Genomic DNA, 16,487 nt, shown 5'->3' with positions numbered 1-16,487 from the left:
AAGAAAACACTTACCATCCTCCTTCAGTGCTGAGCTGTATTGAGAAGTTTTCACAGATGAAACTTTTCATTGTTTTGTGTTTTAAACAAACGGGTTGTTTAGTTTTTGCGGCAGGAAATCAAACGTCAGGGAGAAATAACTAAAACACCTGTTGTGGTCTGGAAACAAAATCCTCTGCCCTGAACTCAGCTTTCCTCCTCCGAGGCATTTCACCCCTGACGACAGACTTCTACCAATCAGTTGCTTCAGCGTTTGGTAGGATCTGACCAGGCTTGAAAAGGAGTTTTGACAAGATGACATGAGGAACTGACCTGACAGCTGGGGCTTGTTTTATTCAGCTGTTGGTCCGATGTGCGGAGGTGTGAAGGAATTTGAAATGCCACTTTCCTCATACTTCAGTTTCCTCCACACTGAAACAAAAGCATATTTATTCCTCTCTTGTCTTGGAGAACACACGTCCAGTCTTTCTTTTTGATTCACGACCAGCTTCTCATGCCTCACTCCTCTGAAAGGCTTTTCTTTTTCAGGCCTTATCCTTTTTACATTTACAGTACTGCGTTGGTATTTTAGATGTTTATATTGTTATCTGTGGGCGGCTGGTCCCATATTCATTCTACAGTATGAAAACGACTCCCAGCCAGAGTCATTAATTACCATCCTCAGTGAGTAGCACAACAAGGAGTCGTGCAACAGATGGTCTGGCCCTGATCTCAACATCATGGAGTCGAGAGACTGACACAGACTAAATCCACAGATTTTCTCCATGAAGCTTGAAACAGAATCTGCCAACTACCTTGAAACATTGCACTGAGGAGAACTGGTGCTGTGAAGTTTAGTTGTGGAATAGAAAAGGATTCATGGCAGTAGACTCACGTATAGTTTTAATATTGTTGGCATATTATTTAATATACTTTGTATAATTTGATTAAAGGCCAGGGGCTGAGGTAACGATCAGTCAATGGCTGTCCAGAGATCAGCAGCATGGATCGCTCGTTCAAAGACTGTGTCTCCACTTCCTCCCACCATCCAGATTCCATCAATCCATTTGTCTTCCGCTTATCCAGGATCAGGTTGCAGCAGCAGGGTAAGCAAGACTTTCCCGACATCCATATCCCTGGCCACACCTTCCCACTTGATCCAGTGATTCTGGGTCTACCCTGGGGTCCTCTCCCAGTTGGGCATACCCAGTTAAACTCCTAATGGAAAGTGCAGAGAAAGCCTCCTGCAGATCACCAAACCACCTCAACTGCTACTCATCTACTGGATCACGATGCTGCAGCTTCACTGTTCCTCCATGTTTATAGATCCAGGTCCGGATCCGAAAGCCCTTTGAGTCATTCTAAGAACCGTCATTTGGATCATTTTGCAACTGGAGAAAAATGTATTTTGCAAAGTATAATCTTCTGTAAATCCTGTGAGACCCATCTCAGGGAAAGAAATCCAGAGCAACAGCTGCTTTTCACTCAAAGGACTTGGATGTAAAGAGCACAGTTACAGTAGTGATCAGGTTGAGTTGTTCCGGGAGCAGACGTATTAATGCTGACACCTCTGACACTGACGACTCTCCCAGAGCCTCCTGGTACAGATGTAAATTTTGCTGCACAGGTCACGTTGATATTCTGTCCAGCAGTCGTTTTCGGGGTCAGGAGGTCAGGGAGGAACTGCCCACATGGTACATCAGCTTCCATCTGATGCCCGGAGATCAAGCCCATTAAACGAGGGTCAGTCACTGGGGTTGTTCCCGTCCGGCCGGTGGAGACCTTCGGATTTCCTCCGGAGGCGAATCCGAATGTGATTGTGATATTGCTGATTTTCTCCGGGGTCACGGATCAGGAAGCGTCAGCTCTGCACTCCCCTGCCACGGGGATGGGGTGGGGGGGGGTGGGGGGGTGGGGGGGGGGGGGAGCTAACCGGGGACGGGGGGGTTAACTGGCCGCTGCGGCTGTAAGGGGTTCGCTGGCTCCTGACGGAACCGTGAGTGATGTGCAGCGACAAGCGTTACCAGTGTTGGTAATGAGGTCACCTTGGGCTCCAGGTCTGAGTCCGACTCTCAAGCCTGATCCCTCTCTCGCTCTATCACACATACACACAGACACACACACACACACAGCTGAATGAGGACATGACACTTTGGGGGAAATAAACTCTCTTTGATTTTTGGCATATAGCACAAGTGTCTGTGTGTTCAAACCAAAAGAAATCTTTTTCCTTCTGACTGTAACATGCTTGTACTGTGTGTGTGTGTGTGTGTGTGTGTGTGTGTGTGTGTGTGTGTGTGTGTGTGTGAGGCAGAGCAGATCCCGTGCACACCGCTCTGTGTCACATCATGTACACACTCGCCTAAGGGCGGATTGAAATGTTTCTCAGGAATCAAACAACAGTCGGTTGTGGAGAAGCAGCAGCGATGAGAAAGAGGCATCAGATAATTCCCCTTCAAAAAATAACTCTCACAAACATGTGGATGTGATGACAGTCATGATCACACACATTAACCAGCTGCTTCCTCATGAATGCACCTCTAGAATTCACTCACCTTTACACCTCTGGCCTTACGTAGGAGAGGAATAAAAGTTGGAGTCGACAGTTTCTAGTTCTGAGGTATCATAACTTTCTTCTGTCCTTTGGATCCATCTGTCAAACTCCTGACAGCCCCCCCGCCCCCGTCCTCATCCTTCAGCATAGAGACGACGGTGAGCTCCTTCAACCCTGGACCTGCAGCCGACACTCAATTCCTCAGAAGCTGCTCTGCCCTGCAGGTAGAAGAAGCCTTGGATCCACGTGGCTCCAGGGAACATCTGCCTCTTATCCTCTGGATCTGTCCCACATCGTCCGAGTGGGCGCTGGCGGCCTAATGCCAGTTTACCCACCGGCCACTTCCCTGGAATCTCTTTGGCTTTTGTTGGTTTGTTTACTTGTTTTATTGTTGTTTTTTTTTACGGGGGAGGCGGTCTCGTATACTCAACGTGAACTCCATCGCTCGGGCCCCTGAGAGCCACCGCCGGTGATCGCCCCCCCCCCCCCCCCCCCCCCGCCTCGCTCTGCTTCAAGTCATCTGGCGTTTCTCCAGAGCTGAGACATCCTCTCACAGCAAGAGAGCATTTTGAATATTGCTGCTTTAGTTAATGTTTTAAATTACTGTAACAAGGCAGCAAAGGTTTAACCTCCACCCAGATGAACCTGCAGTGACTTGTCAGCGTTCAGGAGCTGCTGTCCCTTCTCAGACTTCTCTCCCTGCCTGGATTGTGATTAGGAGCCGCGGGACGAGATGGCATGTTCACCGAGGATAACGTCTCGATGTGCAAAGCTCTCTTATCGTGGGTTTACCATCAGCCCGCCGGGCCCTCAGGCGCTGTCGATACTGAGACGCGTGCTCTCTGCTGCCGCCCGGCTCGGCACTTTGTCTGGTGTGGCCTCCGCAGTGGAGACGAGAGGCCGCCAGGCAGGAGAAGTGGAAACTGACCGGTCGCTCCTTTCATCCCTCTGACTCCTCTAACTGCTCTCACACGTATTTACACAGAGCGTCAAAAATAAACTAAAATAGATAGATAGATAGATAGATAGATAGATGAATAGATGGATTGATAGATAGATAGATGGATAGAGAGATAGAGAGATAGATAGATAGATAGGTAGATAGATAGATAGATAGATAGATGAATAGATGGATTGATAGATAGATAGATGGATAGAGAGATAGAGAGATAGATAGATAGATAGGTAGATAGATAGATAGATAGATAGATAGATAGATAGATAGATAGATAGATAGATAGATAGATGGATAGATGGATAGATAGATGGATATATAGATGGATGGAGAGATAGATAGATGGATATATAGATGGATGGAGAGATAGATAGATAGATAGGTAGATAGATAGATGGATATATAGATAGATGAATAGATGAATAGATGGATAGATAGATAGATAGATAGATAGGTAGATAGATAGATAGATAGATAGATATATAGATAGATAGATAGATAGATAGATAGATAGATAGATAGATGGATAGATGGATAGATAGATGGATATATAGATGGATGGAGAGATAGATAGATAGATAGGTAGATAGATAGATGGATATATAGATAGATGAATAGATGAATAGATGGATAGATAGATAGATAGATAGATAGATAGATAGATAGATAGATAGATGAATAGATGGATAGAGAGATAGAGAGATAGATAGATAGATAGATAGATGAATAGATGGATAGAGAGATAGAGAGATAGATAGATAGATAGATAGATAGATGAATAGATGGATAGAGAGATAGAGAGATAGATAGATAGATAGATAGATAGATAGATAGATAGATAGATAGATAGATAGATAGATAGATAGATGATAGGTAGATAGATAGATAGATAGATAGATGGATATATAGATGATAGATAGGTAGGTAGATAGATGGATAGATAGATGGATATATAGATGATGGAGAGATAGATAGATAAATAGATGGATATATAGATGGACGGAGAGATAGATAGATAAGTAGATAGATAGATAGATAGATAGATAGATAGATAGATAGATAGATAGATAGATAGATAGATAGATGGATAGATAGATGTATATATAGATGGATGGATAGATAGGTAGATAGGTAGATAGATAGATGGATAGATAGATGGATATATAGATGGAAGGAGAGATAGATAGATAGATAGATAGATAGATAGATAGATAGATAGATAGATAGATAGATAGATAGATAGATGGATAGATAGATGTATATATAGATGGATGGATAGATAGATAGATAAATAGATGGATAGATAGATAGATAGGTAGATAGGTAGATAGATAGATGGATAGATAGATGGATATATAGATGGATGGATAGATAGATAGATAGATAAATAGATGGATAGATAGATAGATAGATAAATAGATAGATAGATAAATAGATAGATTCAGTCTAAGCTACATCCTTTCAATTCAGATATTTGCGTTAAGTTTTTTCTGCATATACAATTTCAAGCAAAGATTTTGAAGTACAATGTGTGACTCCACTTGTTGATTGTGTAACAATAGTTTCTGATTCCCAAACAATCTTCCAATAACAACAACAACCTGCTGATCGACTTGTTTCTTACAAAGGCAGTTTTTCAGTAACTTCATAGAGAACCAGCTCCTGTATCCTCATGTGTCCGCTGCCTGGTGTCAGGGTCAGTGTGCTGCATGTTTTAACAATATGTCCTACACAAAACAACACTTTTAGTAGAATCTGCAGGATGAACAACCTCGAGCATCAACATTCTTACAAACGAGATGAGGAGGCGAGGAAACGATGGAAAGCTCAAGGTTTCCTCCTCCGGCGTTTGGGCCGCGTGTGTCCTCCCCTTCAGTGAGAATGGAGGATCTTTCCTCTCAGTGAAATCAGCTGCCGGCCGAGCCGCCTGGCCTTGGCTGTGGTGAAACACCAGTGTGCTGCATGGCGGTGAAAACACAGACACACACACACAGATGCTTGGTGCACAATGCTGGTCTGGTTCTGCAATTTCTGCACAATCCAAGTTTAGTAAAAACTTGTTTTGTTATTCTGTGTATTTTAGTGTTAATTCTTTAGCCAGTTCATCCAAAGTAGTCGTTGGTCCCAGCTCAGGAAGCATTAGGGCCTTGACATTTGTTTTGTGTAATCAAAAGAAGTCAAATCACAGTGTAGTGTTTAAAATGCCTGATTTGTTTTCAATGCCCGTCCCTCTCTCCCTCCCTCCCTCTCTCCCTCCCTCCCTACATCCCTTTAATGCCTGTCAGTATTATCTGTATTGGGAATTCGACCAGGATCCTGTGAGGCGACAGCGAACCACTGAACCACCATCTTAACATTAATTACATAGTAAATATTTATTGTCGAGTCCCAACACAAAGACTCTGCTCAGGAGACACGTGCTTGTGTGCTTGTCAATCATTTCACTGTGTGTTCATATCATCAAATAGAGACATGAGCACAAAGATCTAAGTCATAAGAACTTCCCCAGATCTAATTAGACTTCCTAGTGTGGTCCATGTCCCATCTACTGACATGGAGGAGGCGGGGCCGGTCAACATGCTTCGGCTTTACTTTTGGGGACCTGTCATGTCGTCCATCTTTATTTACACTCATCAGTATATTTACAGTCAAAGTTGATCATATTAAATAAAATAAAATATGATAGAAAATCTATTTCCACGTGACCATATGACCGCCATTGACTCTCTCTCTCTCTCTCTATATCTCTCTCTATCTATTCTTCTCTCTCTCTCTCTCTCTCTCTCTCTCTCTCTCCCCCCCCCGCCCTCTGTTGCACACTCTCTCGCCCAGTTAGCCGAGAAGACGAGTCACGTTCTGTAAAGGTCGTCCATCAGCGAGAGAGGTGGGGGAGATAGAGAGGGAGAGGGATGGAGGGAGAGAGTGATGGAGTGGGGCGTGTTAAGTGTTGGCTTTCCATGTCAACTTTTCTGTTAGGAGCAGTAAGTGCAGCCTCTTCTTCTTCTTCTTCTTCTTCTTCTCCTCTTCTTCTCCTCCGCGCTCTTACTCAGCAGTTTCACCTCTGACAGCTCGCTGGCCACTGAGGTGTTAACATTCAGCTTCTAACTCAATAAGCTGCGACATAATTAGTTCAATATTTCTTACTGTGAACGACAGGAACAGAGTTTTCAACAGGTAGCGTAACCACTGAGGATTAAACTGTGGAAAATAACATGCTTAGAGTAGCATGTTCATTCTATAACACACATCTCACGTTCTTTATATGCAAGAATGGACGGAAATCATTTAGTGTTTTATTTATCTGAGATAAAGCAACAAAAATCTTGTTCTGAACAAAATATTGAGATATTCTTCTCATGTTCAGGTTTATAATACAATTTTTTTTATTCCTGGAAAAGGTTCACATGCTCTAATGTTCAGAAGACATCACCTTCCTCAAAATGTCCATCGCTGCAGCTCCTCTCTTCAGCCTCTGGGAGAGGCGGTGGACTAGTGGCAGAAACTTGGACTATGGGCAGAGAAGGTCTCTGGTTCGTCTCTGGTCCGACTCCACGGAGAGACAACAAAAAGACGAACCTGGATTGATCTGTCCAAAAATCCAAGAGGATTCTCCCTACCCTCTCTAGTGCCCCTGAGCAAGGCACCTTACTCCCCCAACATCTGCTCCCCGAGCGCCGTACATGGTCGCTCACTGCTCTGTGTGTCCTGCACCAGATGGGTTAAAAGCAGAGGTTACATTTCCCTACCTGCATGAGTGTGCCTGTGTTTGGGACTAATAAATGCATCTTAATATATACATATATATATTTATATATATGTATATATGTCAATTTAAAATGTTCATTCAGGTCTTGCAGTTTTCACTTCCTGTTTCCTGTGAAACTGTATTTTCACACATTGTACACACACTAGAAATGAGACTTGTTTGAATTCAGAATGTGATTGAACGAGATTCCTCAGTTGACAAGCGACCGCTCAGAGGGAATCTCTCAAGTGTCCGATTCACATCTCCCGTTCACACTCGGCTCCTCCTGACGAGAGCAAACACATCAAAATGCAGCAGGCGGCACAAGAGAGAGGAGACACAGTGATTTGCTGGAGAAAACTCTTTCAGCCTGTTTGCCAGATTAAATGCTATTTAGGGCCCAAAGCTTATTTAGAGAAGCGGCTCCACCAAATGATCCCAGCACTGCCTCATTTTTAGTCTTTCTTAATCACAGTTAGACGTGAAAAACTCAAATCAGTCGTCTGCAGTCAATTCCTCAGCTGATGAGAAACGTCCTTGTGGAGTGAGCTCCCGCCCGGCTGGCACTGAAGCAAACACTGAGCTCTATTTACAGAAACTATCCGGTGCATGTCGCTCTGTCAGGGAGTTCCTCTCTGAAGATGGAGAGATGTTAGCGTCTCCTCGTTCTCCGGCCCGGTGACGCCTGACTCGGCTGGGGGAGGCGTGATAGATGGCCGCCCTGGTTTTTTGCCAGGCTTATCACCGGCCTCGCCCAAGCGATCATCATCTGGCACTTATCAGCCCTTCACTCAGCAGAGAAGGGAGGAAGGAGAGAATGAGAAAAGGTGGAGAGACTATAGGAGATAGACAGGGACAAAGAGAGGGAGGAGAGAAATGGGATAGGGGGAGAAAGAAGAAGAGAGGAAGAAGAGAGGGGACAGGAGAGGAGTTGCAGAAATGGTCGGAAATAGTTTATTTCTAAATTTTTTGTTATTTCTGCGAAAAGTTTATGTCACGTTATGAGGAATACTTAATTACTCGTGTTGGCACATATGGTTGAGACCATTTGGTGAGATATCAAATGAAGCTGAAGTGAAATGGGAGATAAAAGAAAGGAGGACAGAAGGAGAGAAAGAGAGAGAGAGAGAGAGAGAGAGAGAGAGATTTGTACAAATCCCGTTTGTCATCACCTTTTTGGAGGGAGAACAGGGTTTTATTGCCTTCCCCCCCCCACCAACACCACATACTGGAGGTCCCTTCCATTGGAGGAGTATTTGATTTTATGATTCAAGACTCAATTTCTCAAAGGTCACCTCCACTTGGGGAATATTAGCTTTCATGACGATTCCCTCTCAGAAAGAAAAACCTCTTTCCCTCACTTCCCAGCTGCTGTGCTGGGAGAGTGGCTGCGTGTTACTGGGGCAATGTGGGAAAATGAAAACCTCAGAGTTTAAAGAGGTTAAAAAACTAACCTGATATATATGGTTTGATGTTTGGTGATGCGAGTGGCGCTCTGCTAATGAAGGCTTGTTATTGGACCAGGGCTTCCTGTCCCTGTGCAGCGAGGCAGCGGCTGATGTGAGGTCATTAATTGTTGTGGGTGGTTGGGATGTGTTTTCCTGCCGGGGTCCCCGGTGTCATATCAGCGTAATGAATTGTTTATGTAAACTAATCGAGGTGTTTAATACCCAGCTTTTTAAAATGTGAATGAATCAAAGGGAGCAGAGGCAACGAGCTGAATGTCATCAATTAACACCGTGAACCGTTCTCACAACAACAACAACAACAAGGCAAACAAACACATTTAGGCTGTTATGTAAACGCAGCTGGAAAATGTTCAACCAAACATCCTCTCATCAAAGACTCAGTAACCTCCATGTTTACTGTGTGGCTGCCATTCTATACGTAGAAAATGTGTTTGTTTGTTATTATTTAATAATCCGACAGCTACAGTCAGATAATTAATGGATTTGGACTCGAGAACGAATCCTCAGCTCCTCACAGTTGATGTAAAAATCATGTTGTGCAGTTTAGAGTCACGTTTACTGAATTTAAAAGTTTCAGGAACTGAATTTCAGATGTTTTTAGAGACCGGACATTTTTTCTGGAATTTGCCTTTGCCTCAATTAAGAAGAAGCAGCAGGAGGTGGGGATGTGGGGAAGTGTGTTTGTTCACAGCGTCCAAAGATCTGGATCTCCTCGTCTTTGCAAGTGGACTTTGTCTTTATCCTCTTGCTCCTCTACGCTCCTCTCTGAGATATCTTTATATTTCTAGTAGTTTCTCCATCATGTGTTAGAAACCTCATCAACACGCTGACCTGACCTCTGTTCTCTCACATCTCAGACAAATGTTTTCGGTAAATGTCGGTTTCAACGGACTCTGTTATTTACGCTCTCACACACGGCCGCTCCAGAAAGCTTCAGGGACGTGTCCAGACTTCAGTGCAGGTCTGAAACAAGCTTTAGTTTCACATCAGTTGGTTTATATTTAATATTTATTGAATGGAATCCATCTGTGAAGATTCTCAGTCTGTGTATCTTCAGAAGTTGAGTGGATGCAGAATTTGTAGAAAATCACAAGGTTTAATTTTTCCTGTAGATATGTATCGTACCTTTTAATATTTACAGTTTCACTTTTCATTATTAACTTCATTTAGCTTTGTAACTTGTTGATAGACTGTCACATGTTTCACTTCTGTTTTTAATCCTCTTTCCTCTCCTCCCTCAAACTCCTTTTCTCTCTTCCCCCTTCTTTTCTTCTGTCCACATCATTGTACCTCCTCCTCCTCCTCCTCCTCCTCCTCCTCCTCCTCCTTTCTCACCCCATGTTTTTCTGCCTCGTTCACTCTTTCTCCCACCTATCCTTTTTGTCTCCCTAATCTGTCCATCACTGTCTCTCCTCACATGTCTCTTTCTTTCTCCCCTCCCTTAATGATCTCTCGTCCCCCAGGTGGCCCCGGATGCCATTTCGGCCCCCCGCTTTTGAATTTAATTACACATGGCATTGTCATCATAGGCCGCTTCCACCGCACCCCCCCCCCCCCCAACATCCACACACACACACACACACACAGAAGCCGTTGCTGCTGGTTCATACTGCACACTCCCGTGATTGCCGGCGGTGATAGCACCCGGGGGGGGGGGGGGGTCGGGATCAACGAGGAACAGATTGAAGGCTGAAAAGTTGATATCAGAAATTGAATTTATTCAAGTGAGAGTGAAACCACATCCAATTAAGAGGCTTTTGAAAAAACGATGGGACAAATCTCCTTTGACACAAATATTCACGAGATGAAGAATCTGTTTACAAATTGTCAGAGACGTCCATGAAGGATCCTCGTTCGCCACTCGTCACGTGAGCAAAGCTCTGAGGTGACGAGCAGCGGGTCATTGTTGTATTTGTACTTTTATTTTTCATATAATTACTTCTATTATTTTTCTCTTTGAAAGATTTACTTTGTATTTAGTGTTTTTCCAATAATCCCACAGAAGAGCCAAATTCCCCGGGTGGCCGTTAGGTGTGACCAGCCAAACTTCACCTTTAATAACTTCTCCTGGCTTTATGAGGTGCAATATCTTTTTTTCATTTTTCATTATTATTTTCTGAAAGACATTCCGTGATGGCACACGGGACGGGGACACGGAGAGAGTGTCTCTCTGTGCAGTGATCTCATGATCAGCTAATGTGATCACATCCCCGTGTCAGGGCCGTGATGCTGCTGCTCCTGCTGCCTCCACTTTGAAGGATGGCTGTTGTTCCCTTCTCATTATACGAGTCCTGAAATGTCCCCGGGAGGGCGAGTGAGAGTATGGACGTTTGGGTGGTGTGTGTGTGTGTGTGTGTGTGTGTGTGTGTGTGTGGGGGGGGGTGGTAGTGACTGAAGTAACAGCAGCATCTATTCTGTTGGTCCAGGCCTGGTGGAGCCACACCGGGCCTTTCCCTTTTGTCAGTGGTGAAAAATGAAGCATTTCTAAATCCCCGGCACTCGCTGTGTTTCCCTCAAGGCGCCTCAGATACATTGAGTTCACATAAAGCAAAATTCAGGACAGGGGCGTCCAGAGTGACAAATGAAGCGCCTCCGTGTGTTTTTGGAGGGAAAATGAGGGGGGGCCTCTTCTGTAGAAATGAGATTTGGTCCTCGGTACTTCCTTCAGGCCCAGTTGCCCCCCCCCCCCCAGTTCAAATGTGTCCGAGAGTTACGATGGGAGACGGAATATTCTGGAAATGTGAACAGAAAATCGGAATAATCTGAGTATAGATCATTTCCCTTCGGCTCGCTCCCAGTCTGCAGTCCATCGCTGGGCCGTTCCCACTCTGTCACATCACGACTTGTTTTCACGCTGCGCTGCCGGTCGGGCGAAAAAAGAGAAGTCGCCGGTCGGCTCTGATCACGACTCCACCGGCTTCACCAAAATGGATCCAATTTGGCTTTGGGAGAGAAAACTCGCTGGGATACAAATGAGCCGCCTTAGCTCGGCTGCTCCGGAGCGGTGCTCTCGTCCGACTCGGACTCATTTGTAAGTGTGTGTGTGTGTGTGTGTGTGTGTGTGTGTGTGTGTATGTGTGTGTGTGTGTGTGGGAGGGGGGGGGGCTGTAGCTGCACATCGGAGGGGCCGCAGTGCCACGGTGGTGAGGTCCAAAGGGAAGTCACTCCAGGGAATGAGGCCGGCTCCCATGATGCTCCGGAGTTTTGTGATTCCCTCCCAACCGAAGTTCACTTTAATGTTTGTTGTGTTTTTGTGTATGTACTCTGATTCTGTATCTGGAATTAACCATGTGTGTTTGTTTGTGTGTGTGTGTTTGTGTGTGTGAGCCAGTCAATTAGGCTCCCCCTGCAGATGCAACTAATACAGGTTTTGCCTCAGCAATTACCACGGGCACTTTAGTCAACAGTGCGTTGATTGTTTTTCACCGACTCTGGTTTTCTGCCCGAGTTTCATTTGAACTGAATAACCCTCGGTGCAGTGGATAAACGGTTTGAAAGGACACTGACAAAAGGTTAGAGAGCATCAGATAGAAACAAATAAAAATAGATTTGTATCAGTGAGATGAGAGTTAGATAGAGCTGCAATAAAGTGGTCTTTACTTTTAGAGGACATCGCTCTAGGGAAAATAAACATCTGGATTAAAACACTTTCTTCCTCTTTATCTCTGAAAATGAAGCTTTTCACATCCAGAAGGACAATCAGCTTAAAACGTTTGTCTTCACATTTAAAAAAGATTATTGATTGATTGATTTAAATCATAGACTGTTAACAAAGATGGACAACATGATGGCGCCCTAAGAGGGAAGCCAAATTATCCTGATTGCCCCCTGGTGGCAGGCTGTGTTTAGGTCATCAACCTTTCCTCCATATTTGCGGATGGACTAAAAAGTTGTGTATCACATTGATGCACGTTGAGTTGATCCTGTTTCTAACTTGTGAATCATCGGGTCCTCGATAGCGAGGCTCCACACCATGACTCTGGCTTCAGATGATGGCGCCCATATCTGGGATCGTTTTGGCTTCAACAGGACATTTTGACTTTATTTACAGTATGAGGTCCAAAGATACAACTTGGGTTAAAGGACCAGTGCCTAGAATTTAGTAGCATCTAGTGGTGAGGTTGTAGATTGCAACCAATCAGTTAAATCCCCCCCACCTTTCCAAGTGAGTGGGAGAACCTGCAGGTAGCAGGTAAAAAGAAAAGGCCCCCTATAGAGAGCCAATGGGCAGGGACTTGTTGAAAGGACCCTCCCCTCATGTAAATATAAAAGGCTCATTCTAAGCAAAGCAAAAAAAGAACATTGATTCTTCCAGTGATTGCACATTAATAGAAATATTCAATTTCTGCCAATAGACACTCTAAGTCCTACAAACTGCACATTTACCTGGAGACACTAAATGCCATGTTTGTCCGCTTTGTGACAGACCAGGGGTAACTCCGCCTCTCGGTCAATGTCTGCTACGATTGGTGCGTAACCCTTAAAGGCCGAGCAGGATCAAAGCACGGACCGGTGGCTCAGTGCTGCCCCCTGTGGGCTGACCAGTGCCTGAGAACTCCCGAGACGCCCTGATAAGACACAGCCCACTTGGCAAGGTGCTCCTCGGTCTCTGTCGGAGATCTGGACCCCGACCATCAGCCCCCTGAACCCTGCAATGGGGCTTACTGGGCACCGTGCGCCACCTGAATCAACACAATAACAACACAATAACAACACAATAACCAACGTCATTTAAAATCTGCCTTTGAAGGCTTCTCCTCATTCTCCTTTGAAACCATCGTGTTTAAGGTCACACTCTCTGGTTGGATGAATTTGGACGAGTACGGCAGAGTCACAGTTTCTCTATTTGCATTTCCTTCATCTGTCTGGTGTCAACAAAGGACACTTGCTCTCTGTCTCCAGATGCAAAGCAAAGGGAACATAATCATGTATTCATTTTTTTAATTTCAGAACATGACGTTCTGGCTCTAATGCTGTGGGCTGCACCATGAATTTTAATCACAGACCTCCATTTGTTTCCCTTTAAGGTGATGAGAAAAGAGCTCAGTGCAGGGCTTAATTCTATTTGTGTGTAAATTTGTTTTAATATTTGCCTGGCGGCTGGTCAGGTTAGAATATTCATACTCATAAAGTGAAGATATGCTTCAGTAATAGCTCATTTGGTTGTGGAGGCCCTGTGGAGGTGTTGTTGGCCTCATTTGGCAAACGTGAGTGTCGGGGAAGAACTCACAGCACCGCTCCACCACCTCCTGGCTCCTGATCTGAGATCTCACTCAAAGATCAGTAACTTCTCGATATGAGTCAAACCTCTGGGATCGTGTTTGTCTGGATTCAGCCTCGGATTTGACGACTGTTTCTAAAAATCTAACTTTCTCTGAATGCCCTCTATCTCTCTGGATATTAATGAAGTCCCACCTGGGTGCTGCTCATTTGGTGAGCTGTCATGTCGCCCATCTTTTGCCTCACCAAATAAGAAGCTAAAGCGTCTCGGGCGCCCCCTGGTGGCTGGCTGCAGTACAGGTCATTAACCCCACCTCCTTCATTTTAGCAGATGGGACATTTACTACATTAAAAGTCAAAGTACTTTTCAAAGTGTTTTCTCTCAGTCTGGTTAGTACTTATTCCCGTATCTATTTGATTGTCTTTATATTCTAACACACAGATTATCGAGGCTTTTCCAGGGTTGACTTTTTCTTTATTTGTTTTAGTAGAATCAAAAAGACAAATAAAATCAGCGTGTGTCATTCTTCAGTTCATTGACGATTGTTCCTGTGTCTCTGTGTTTTCTTTCTCCAGTTAAGCAGAAGGTGGATTTGGAGAAGGAAGCCAAGCTCAGCATCCTGGAGGCCGGAGTCACTGACGTGAGTACACTTTGAATGATCAGTCTCAGGTGACCACAGAATATGAGTCTGTGTCCACTGGTGTTGATCTAGTGGAACGATGATCACCTCACCCCACATTGCAAAGTGTGAAGATTTGAACATGTCAGTTCCAAACTGCCACAGCAGCGTCCTCTCCTCTGGAGGCCGGCTGCAGGGACCTGCTTCCATTCGGCCACGAGAGGTCCAACCCTGACGATGGGTGATGAGGTCTGGGTCTGGATGGGGTTTAGGGTGGGGGTGTGGAGGAGCCGGAGCCTGATTCAGACTAAAAACTTGAAACAACATGGCTTCCTTCACGTTGGCTGGGTGATGTTGGATTGCACTTGGCTGTAATCAAGGAAAATCAGACATGAAAACAGAATGCCTTCTGGGTCGGGCTTGGCTAATTGGCTCACAGGCTGCGGGGCCGAGCCACACTTCTCCAAACTGGTGCTCCTCAGTGAGAAGAACACGACTGTATGAAACACAGCTTACTATTAAGATTTCAGGTTCAGGGTAGTTAATGAACCAAACCTTGGACAACAGCCACACATCAAAAGTGCTCGATAGTGTGGGCTGTCCAAGTCTGAACATGTGAAGCCCACTAAATGGTATTTTGCTTTATTTTACAACTTTAATTCTGATCTTTCTGACCAAATTTGATTAATTTGATTAACCTTCATCTCAACGAAAACATCCGACATTCTAAACGTTGGCGTCCACTTCCCAGTCACCGTCCTCAGTGGTTTTCTATTCCCAGCATTGCTATTCTCCACCATCCCTGTGGTAAATCGGCTGCTGAGCCACTGCACTCGCCCATTGATCCAGGAGTTAGTCTGTACCGATGACGGCATGCCATTCACCACGCTTATCAAAGTGGCAGCAGCGAGGTCTGAGAGGGGGGTGAGGAGAATGAGAGGGGGATGGGGGGAGGTGAAAGAAGGGAGCGGGGGGGTGGGGGTGATCGATACCGAGCTGCAAACAGGAGCCGATTGAACCTTTGTTGTAAGCGAGGGAGAGAGAAGCAGAGAAAATCCCTCCATCACAGGCTGCCAGGAGGAGGAAAAACAAAACCCTGTCTCAGCCGGCAACAAAACATCCATCATCCGCCGGTAAGGTGTTTATTACAGTTCCTCATGCACTGTAAAATAAGAATATTAGCATACTACATCACTGCTGACAGGATAAAAACACCAAAAAAAGAAAAGTTTAGTTTCCTCGCACACGTCCAAACTCCCAGGAAGGCCCGGGTGTTCTGGTTATGTGGCAGGCGAACAAATGAATTCTCATTTTCTCATTGATGAAACGAGAATAACCTGAGAATGTATTGATCCCTGTGGGGGGGAATTAAGTTGTTGCAGCAGTAAAAGGTAATGGGGCAGGAAAAAAAAATAGCCTGCAATAAAACCATTAACGACAAAACAGTGGAAACGGTAAAAACAGCACGTGAATTATTGTGGGGTTGTATAAATTAATTCACGTGGCAATTCAGCGTGTTAAGTGCCATGAATAAATTACATTGAAATACTGCGTCAATTTAAACACAAATATAAGGATTTTAAAATCACCTGGTTCCTTCAGGCCACTGAGGAGGTTATGTTTTCACCCGTGTGCGAGCCTGCGTCTGAGGAGAACCCAGCAAATCCTGATTTTCAGAATCTGTATTTTTCATTTTCATTCGCGCTGCAATCAAGAACCTTTTGGTTTTATTCAGACAAAATGATTCAGAGAAAGTCAACCAGTCCTTTGCTGCTCTGTGTTTCCAGAGTGTCGTCCTTCAGCCGCCTTCATGTCCAGAGCAGAAGCCTCCGAGTGAATCAGCTCATCTCCCGCTGGTCATTCTCCGGCTCATTCATGATTTCTGAATTCCTCACGTATCGTGTTTCTGAGAAATTGAGGCAGTCATTTGAATTTTCTCTTTGCTG

General features: G+C 44.7%; 1 protein-coding gene across 1 annotated transcript in view; it reads left to right on the top strand.

The window, feature by feature from the left end:
- Nucleotides 1-16,487, top strand: part of LOC133967975 (receptor-type tyrosine-protein phosphatase N2-like) — a 107,189-nt gene that overhangs the window by 41,914 nt on the left and 48,788 nt on the right. The window contains exon 14 of the mRNA XM_062403714.1: nt 14,498-14,562. Coding sequence (XP_062259698.1) covers nt 14,498-14,562 — 65 coding nt within the window. The remainder of the gene's footprint in view (nt 1-14,497; nt 14,563-16,487) is intronic.

This window comes from Platichthys flesus, chromosome 14, assembly GCF_949316205.1.
Source record: "Platichthys flesus chromosome 14, fPlaFle2.1, whole genome shotgun sequence".
NCBI lineage: Eukaryota > Metazoa > Chordata > Actinopteri > Pleuronectiformes > Pleuronectidae > Platichthys > Platichthys flesus.
This window is presented reverse-complemented; position numbering and strand designations above follow the sequence as displayed.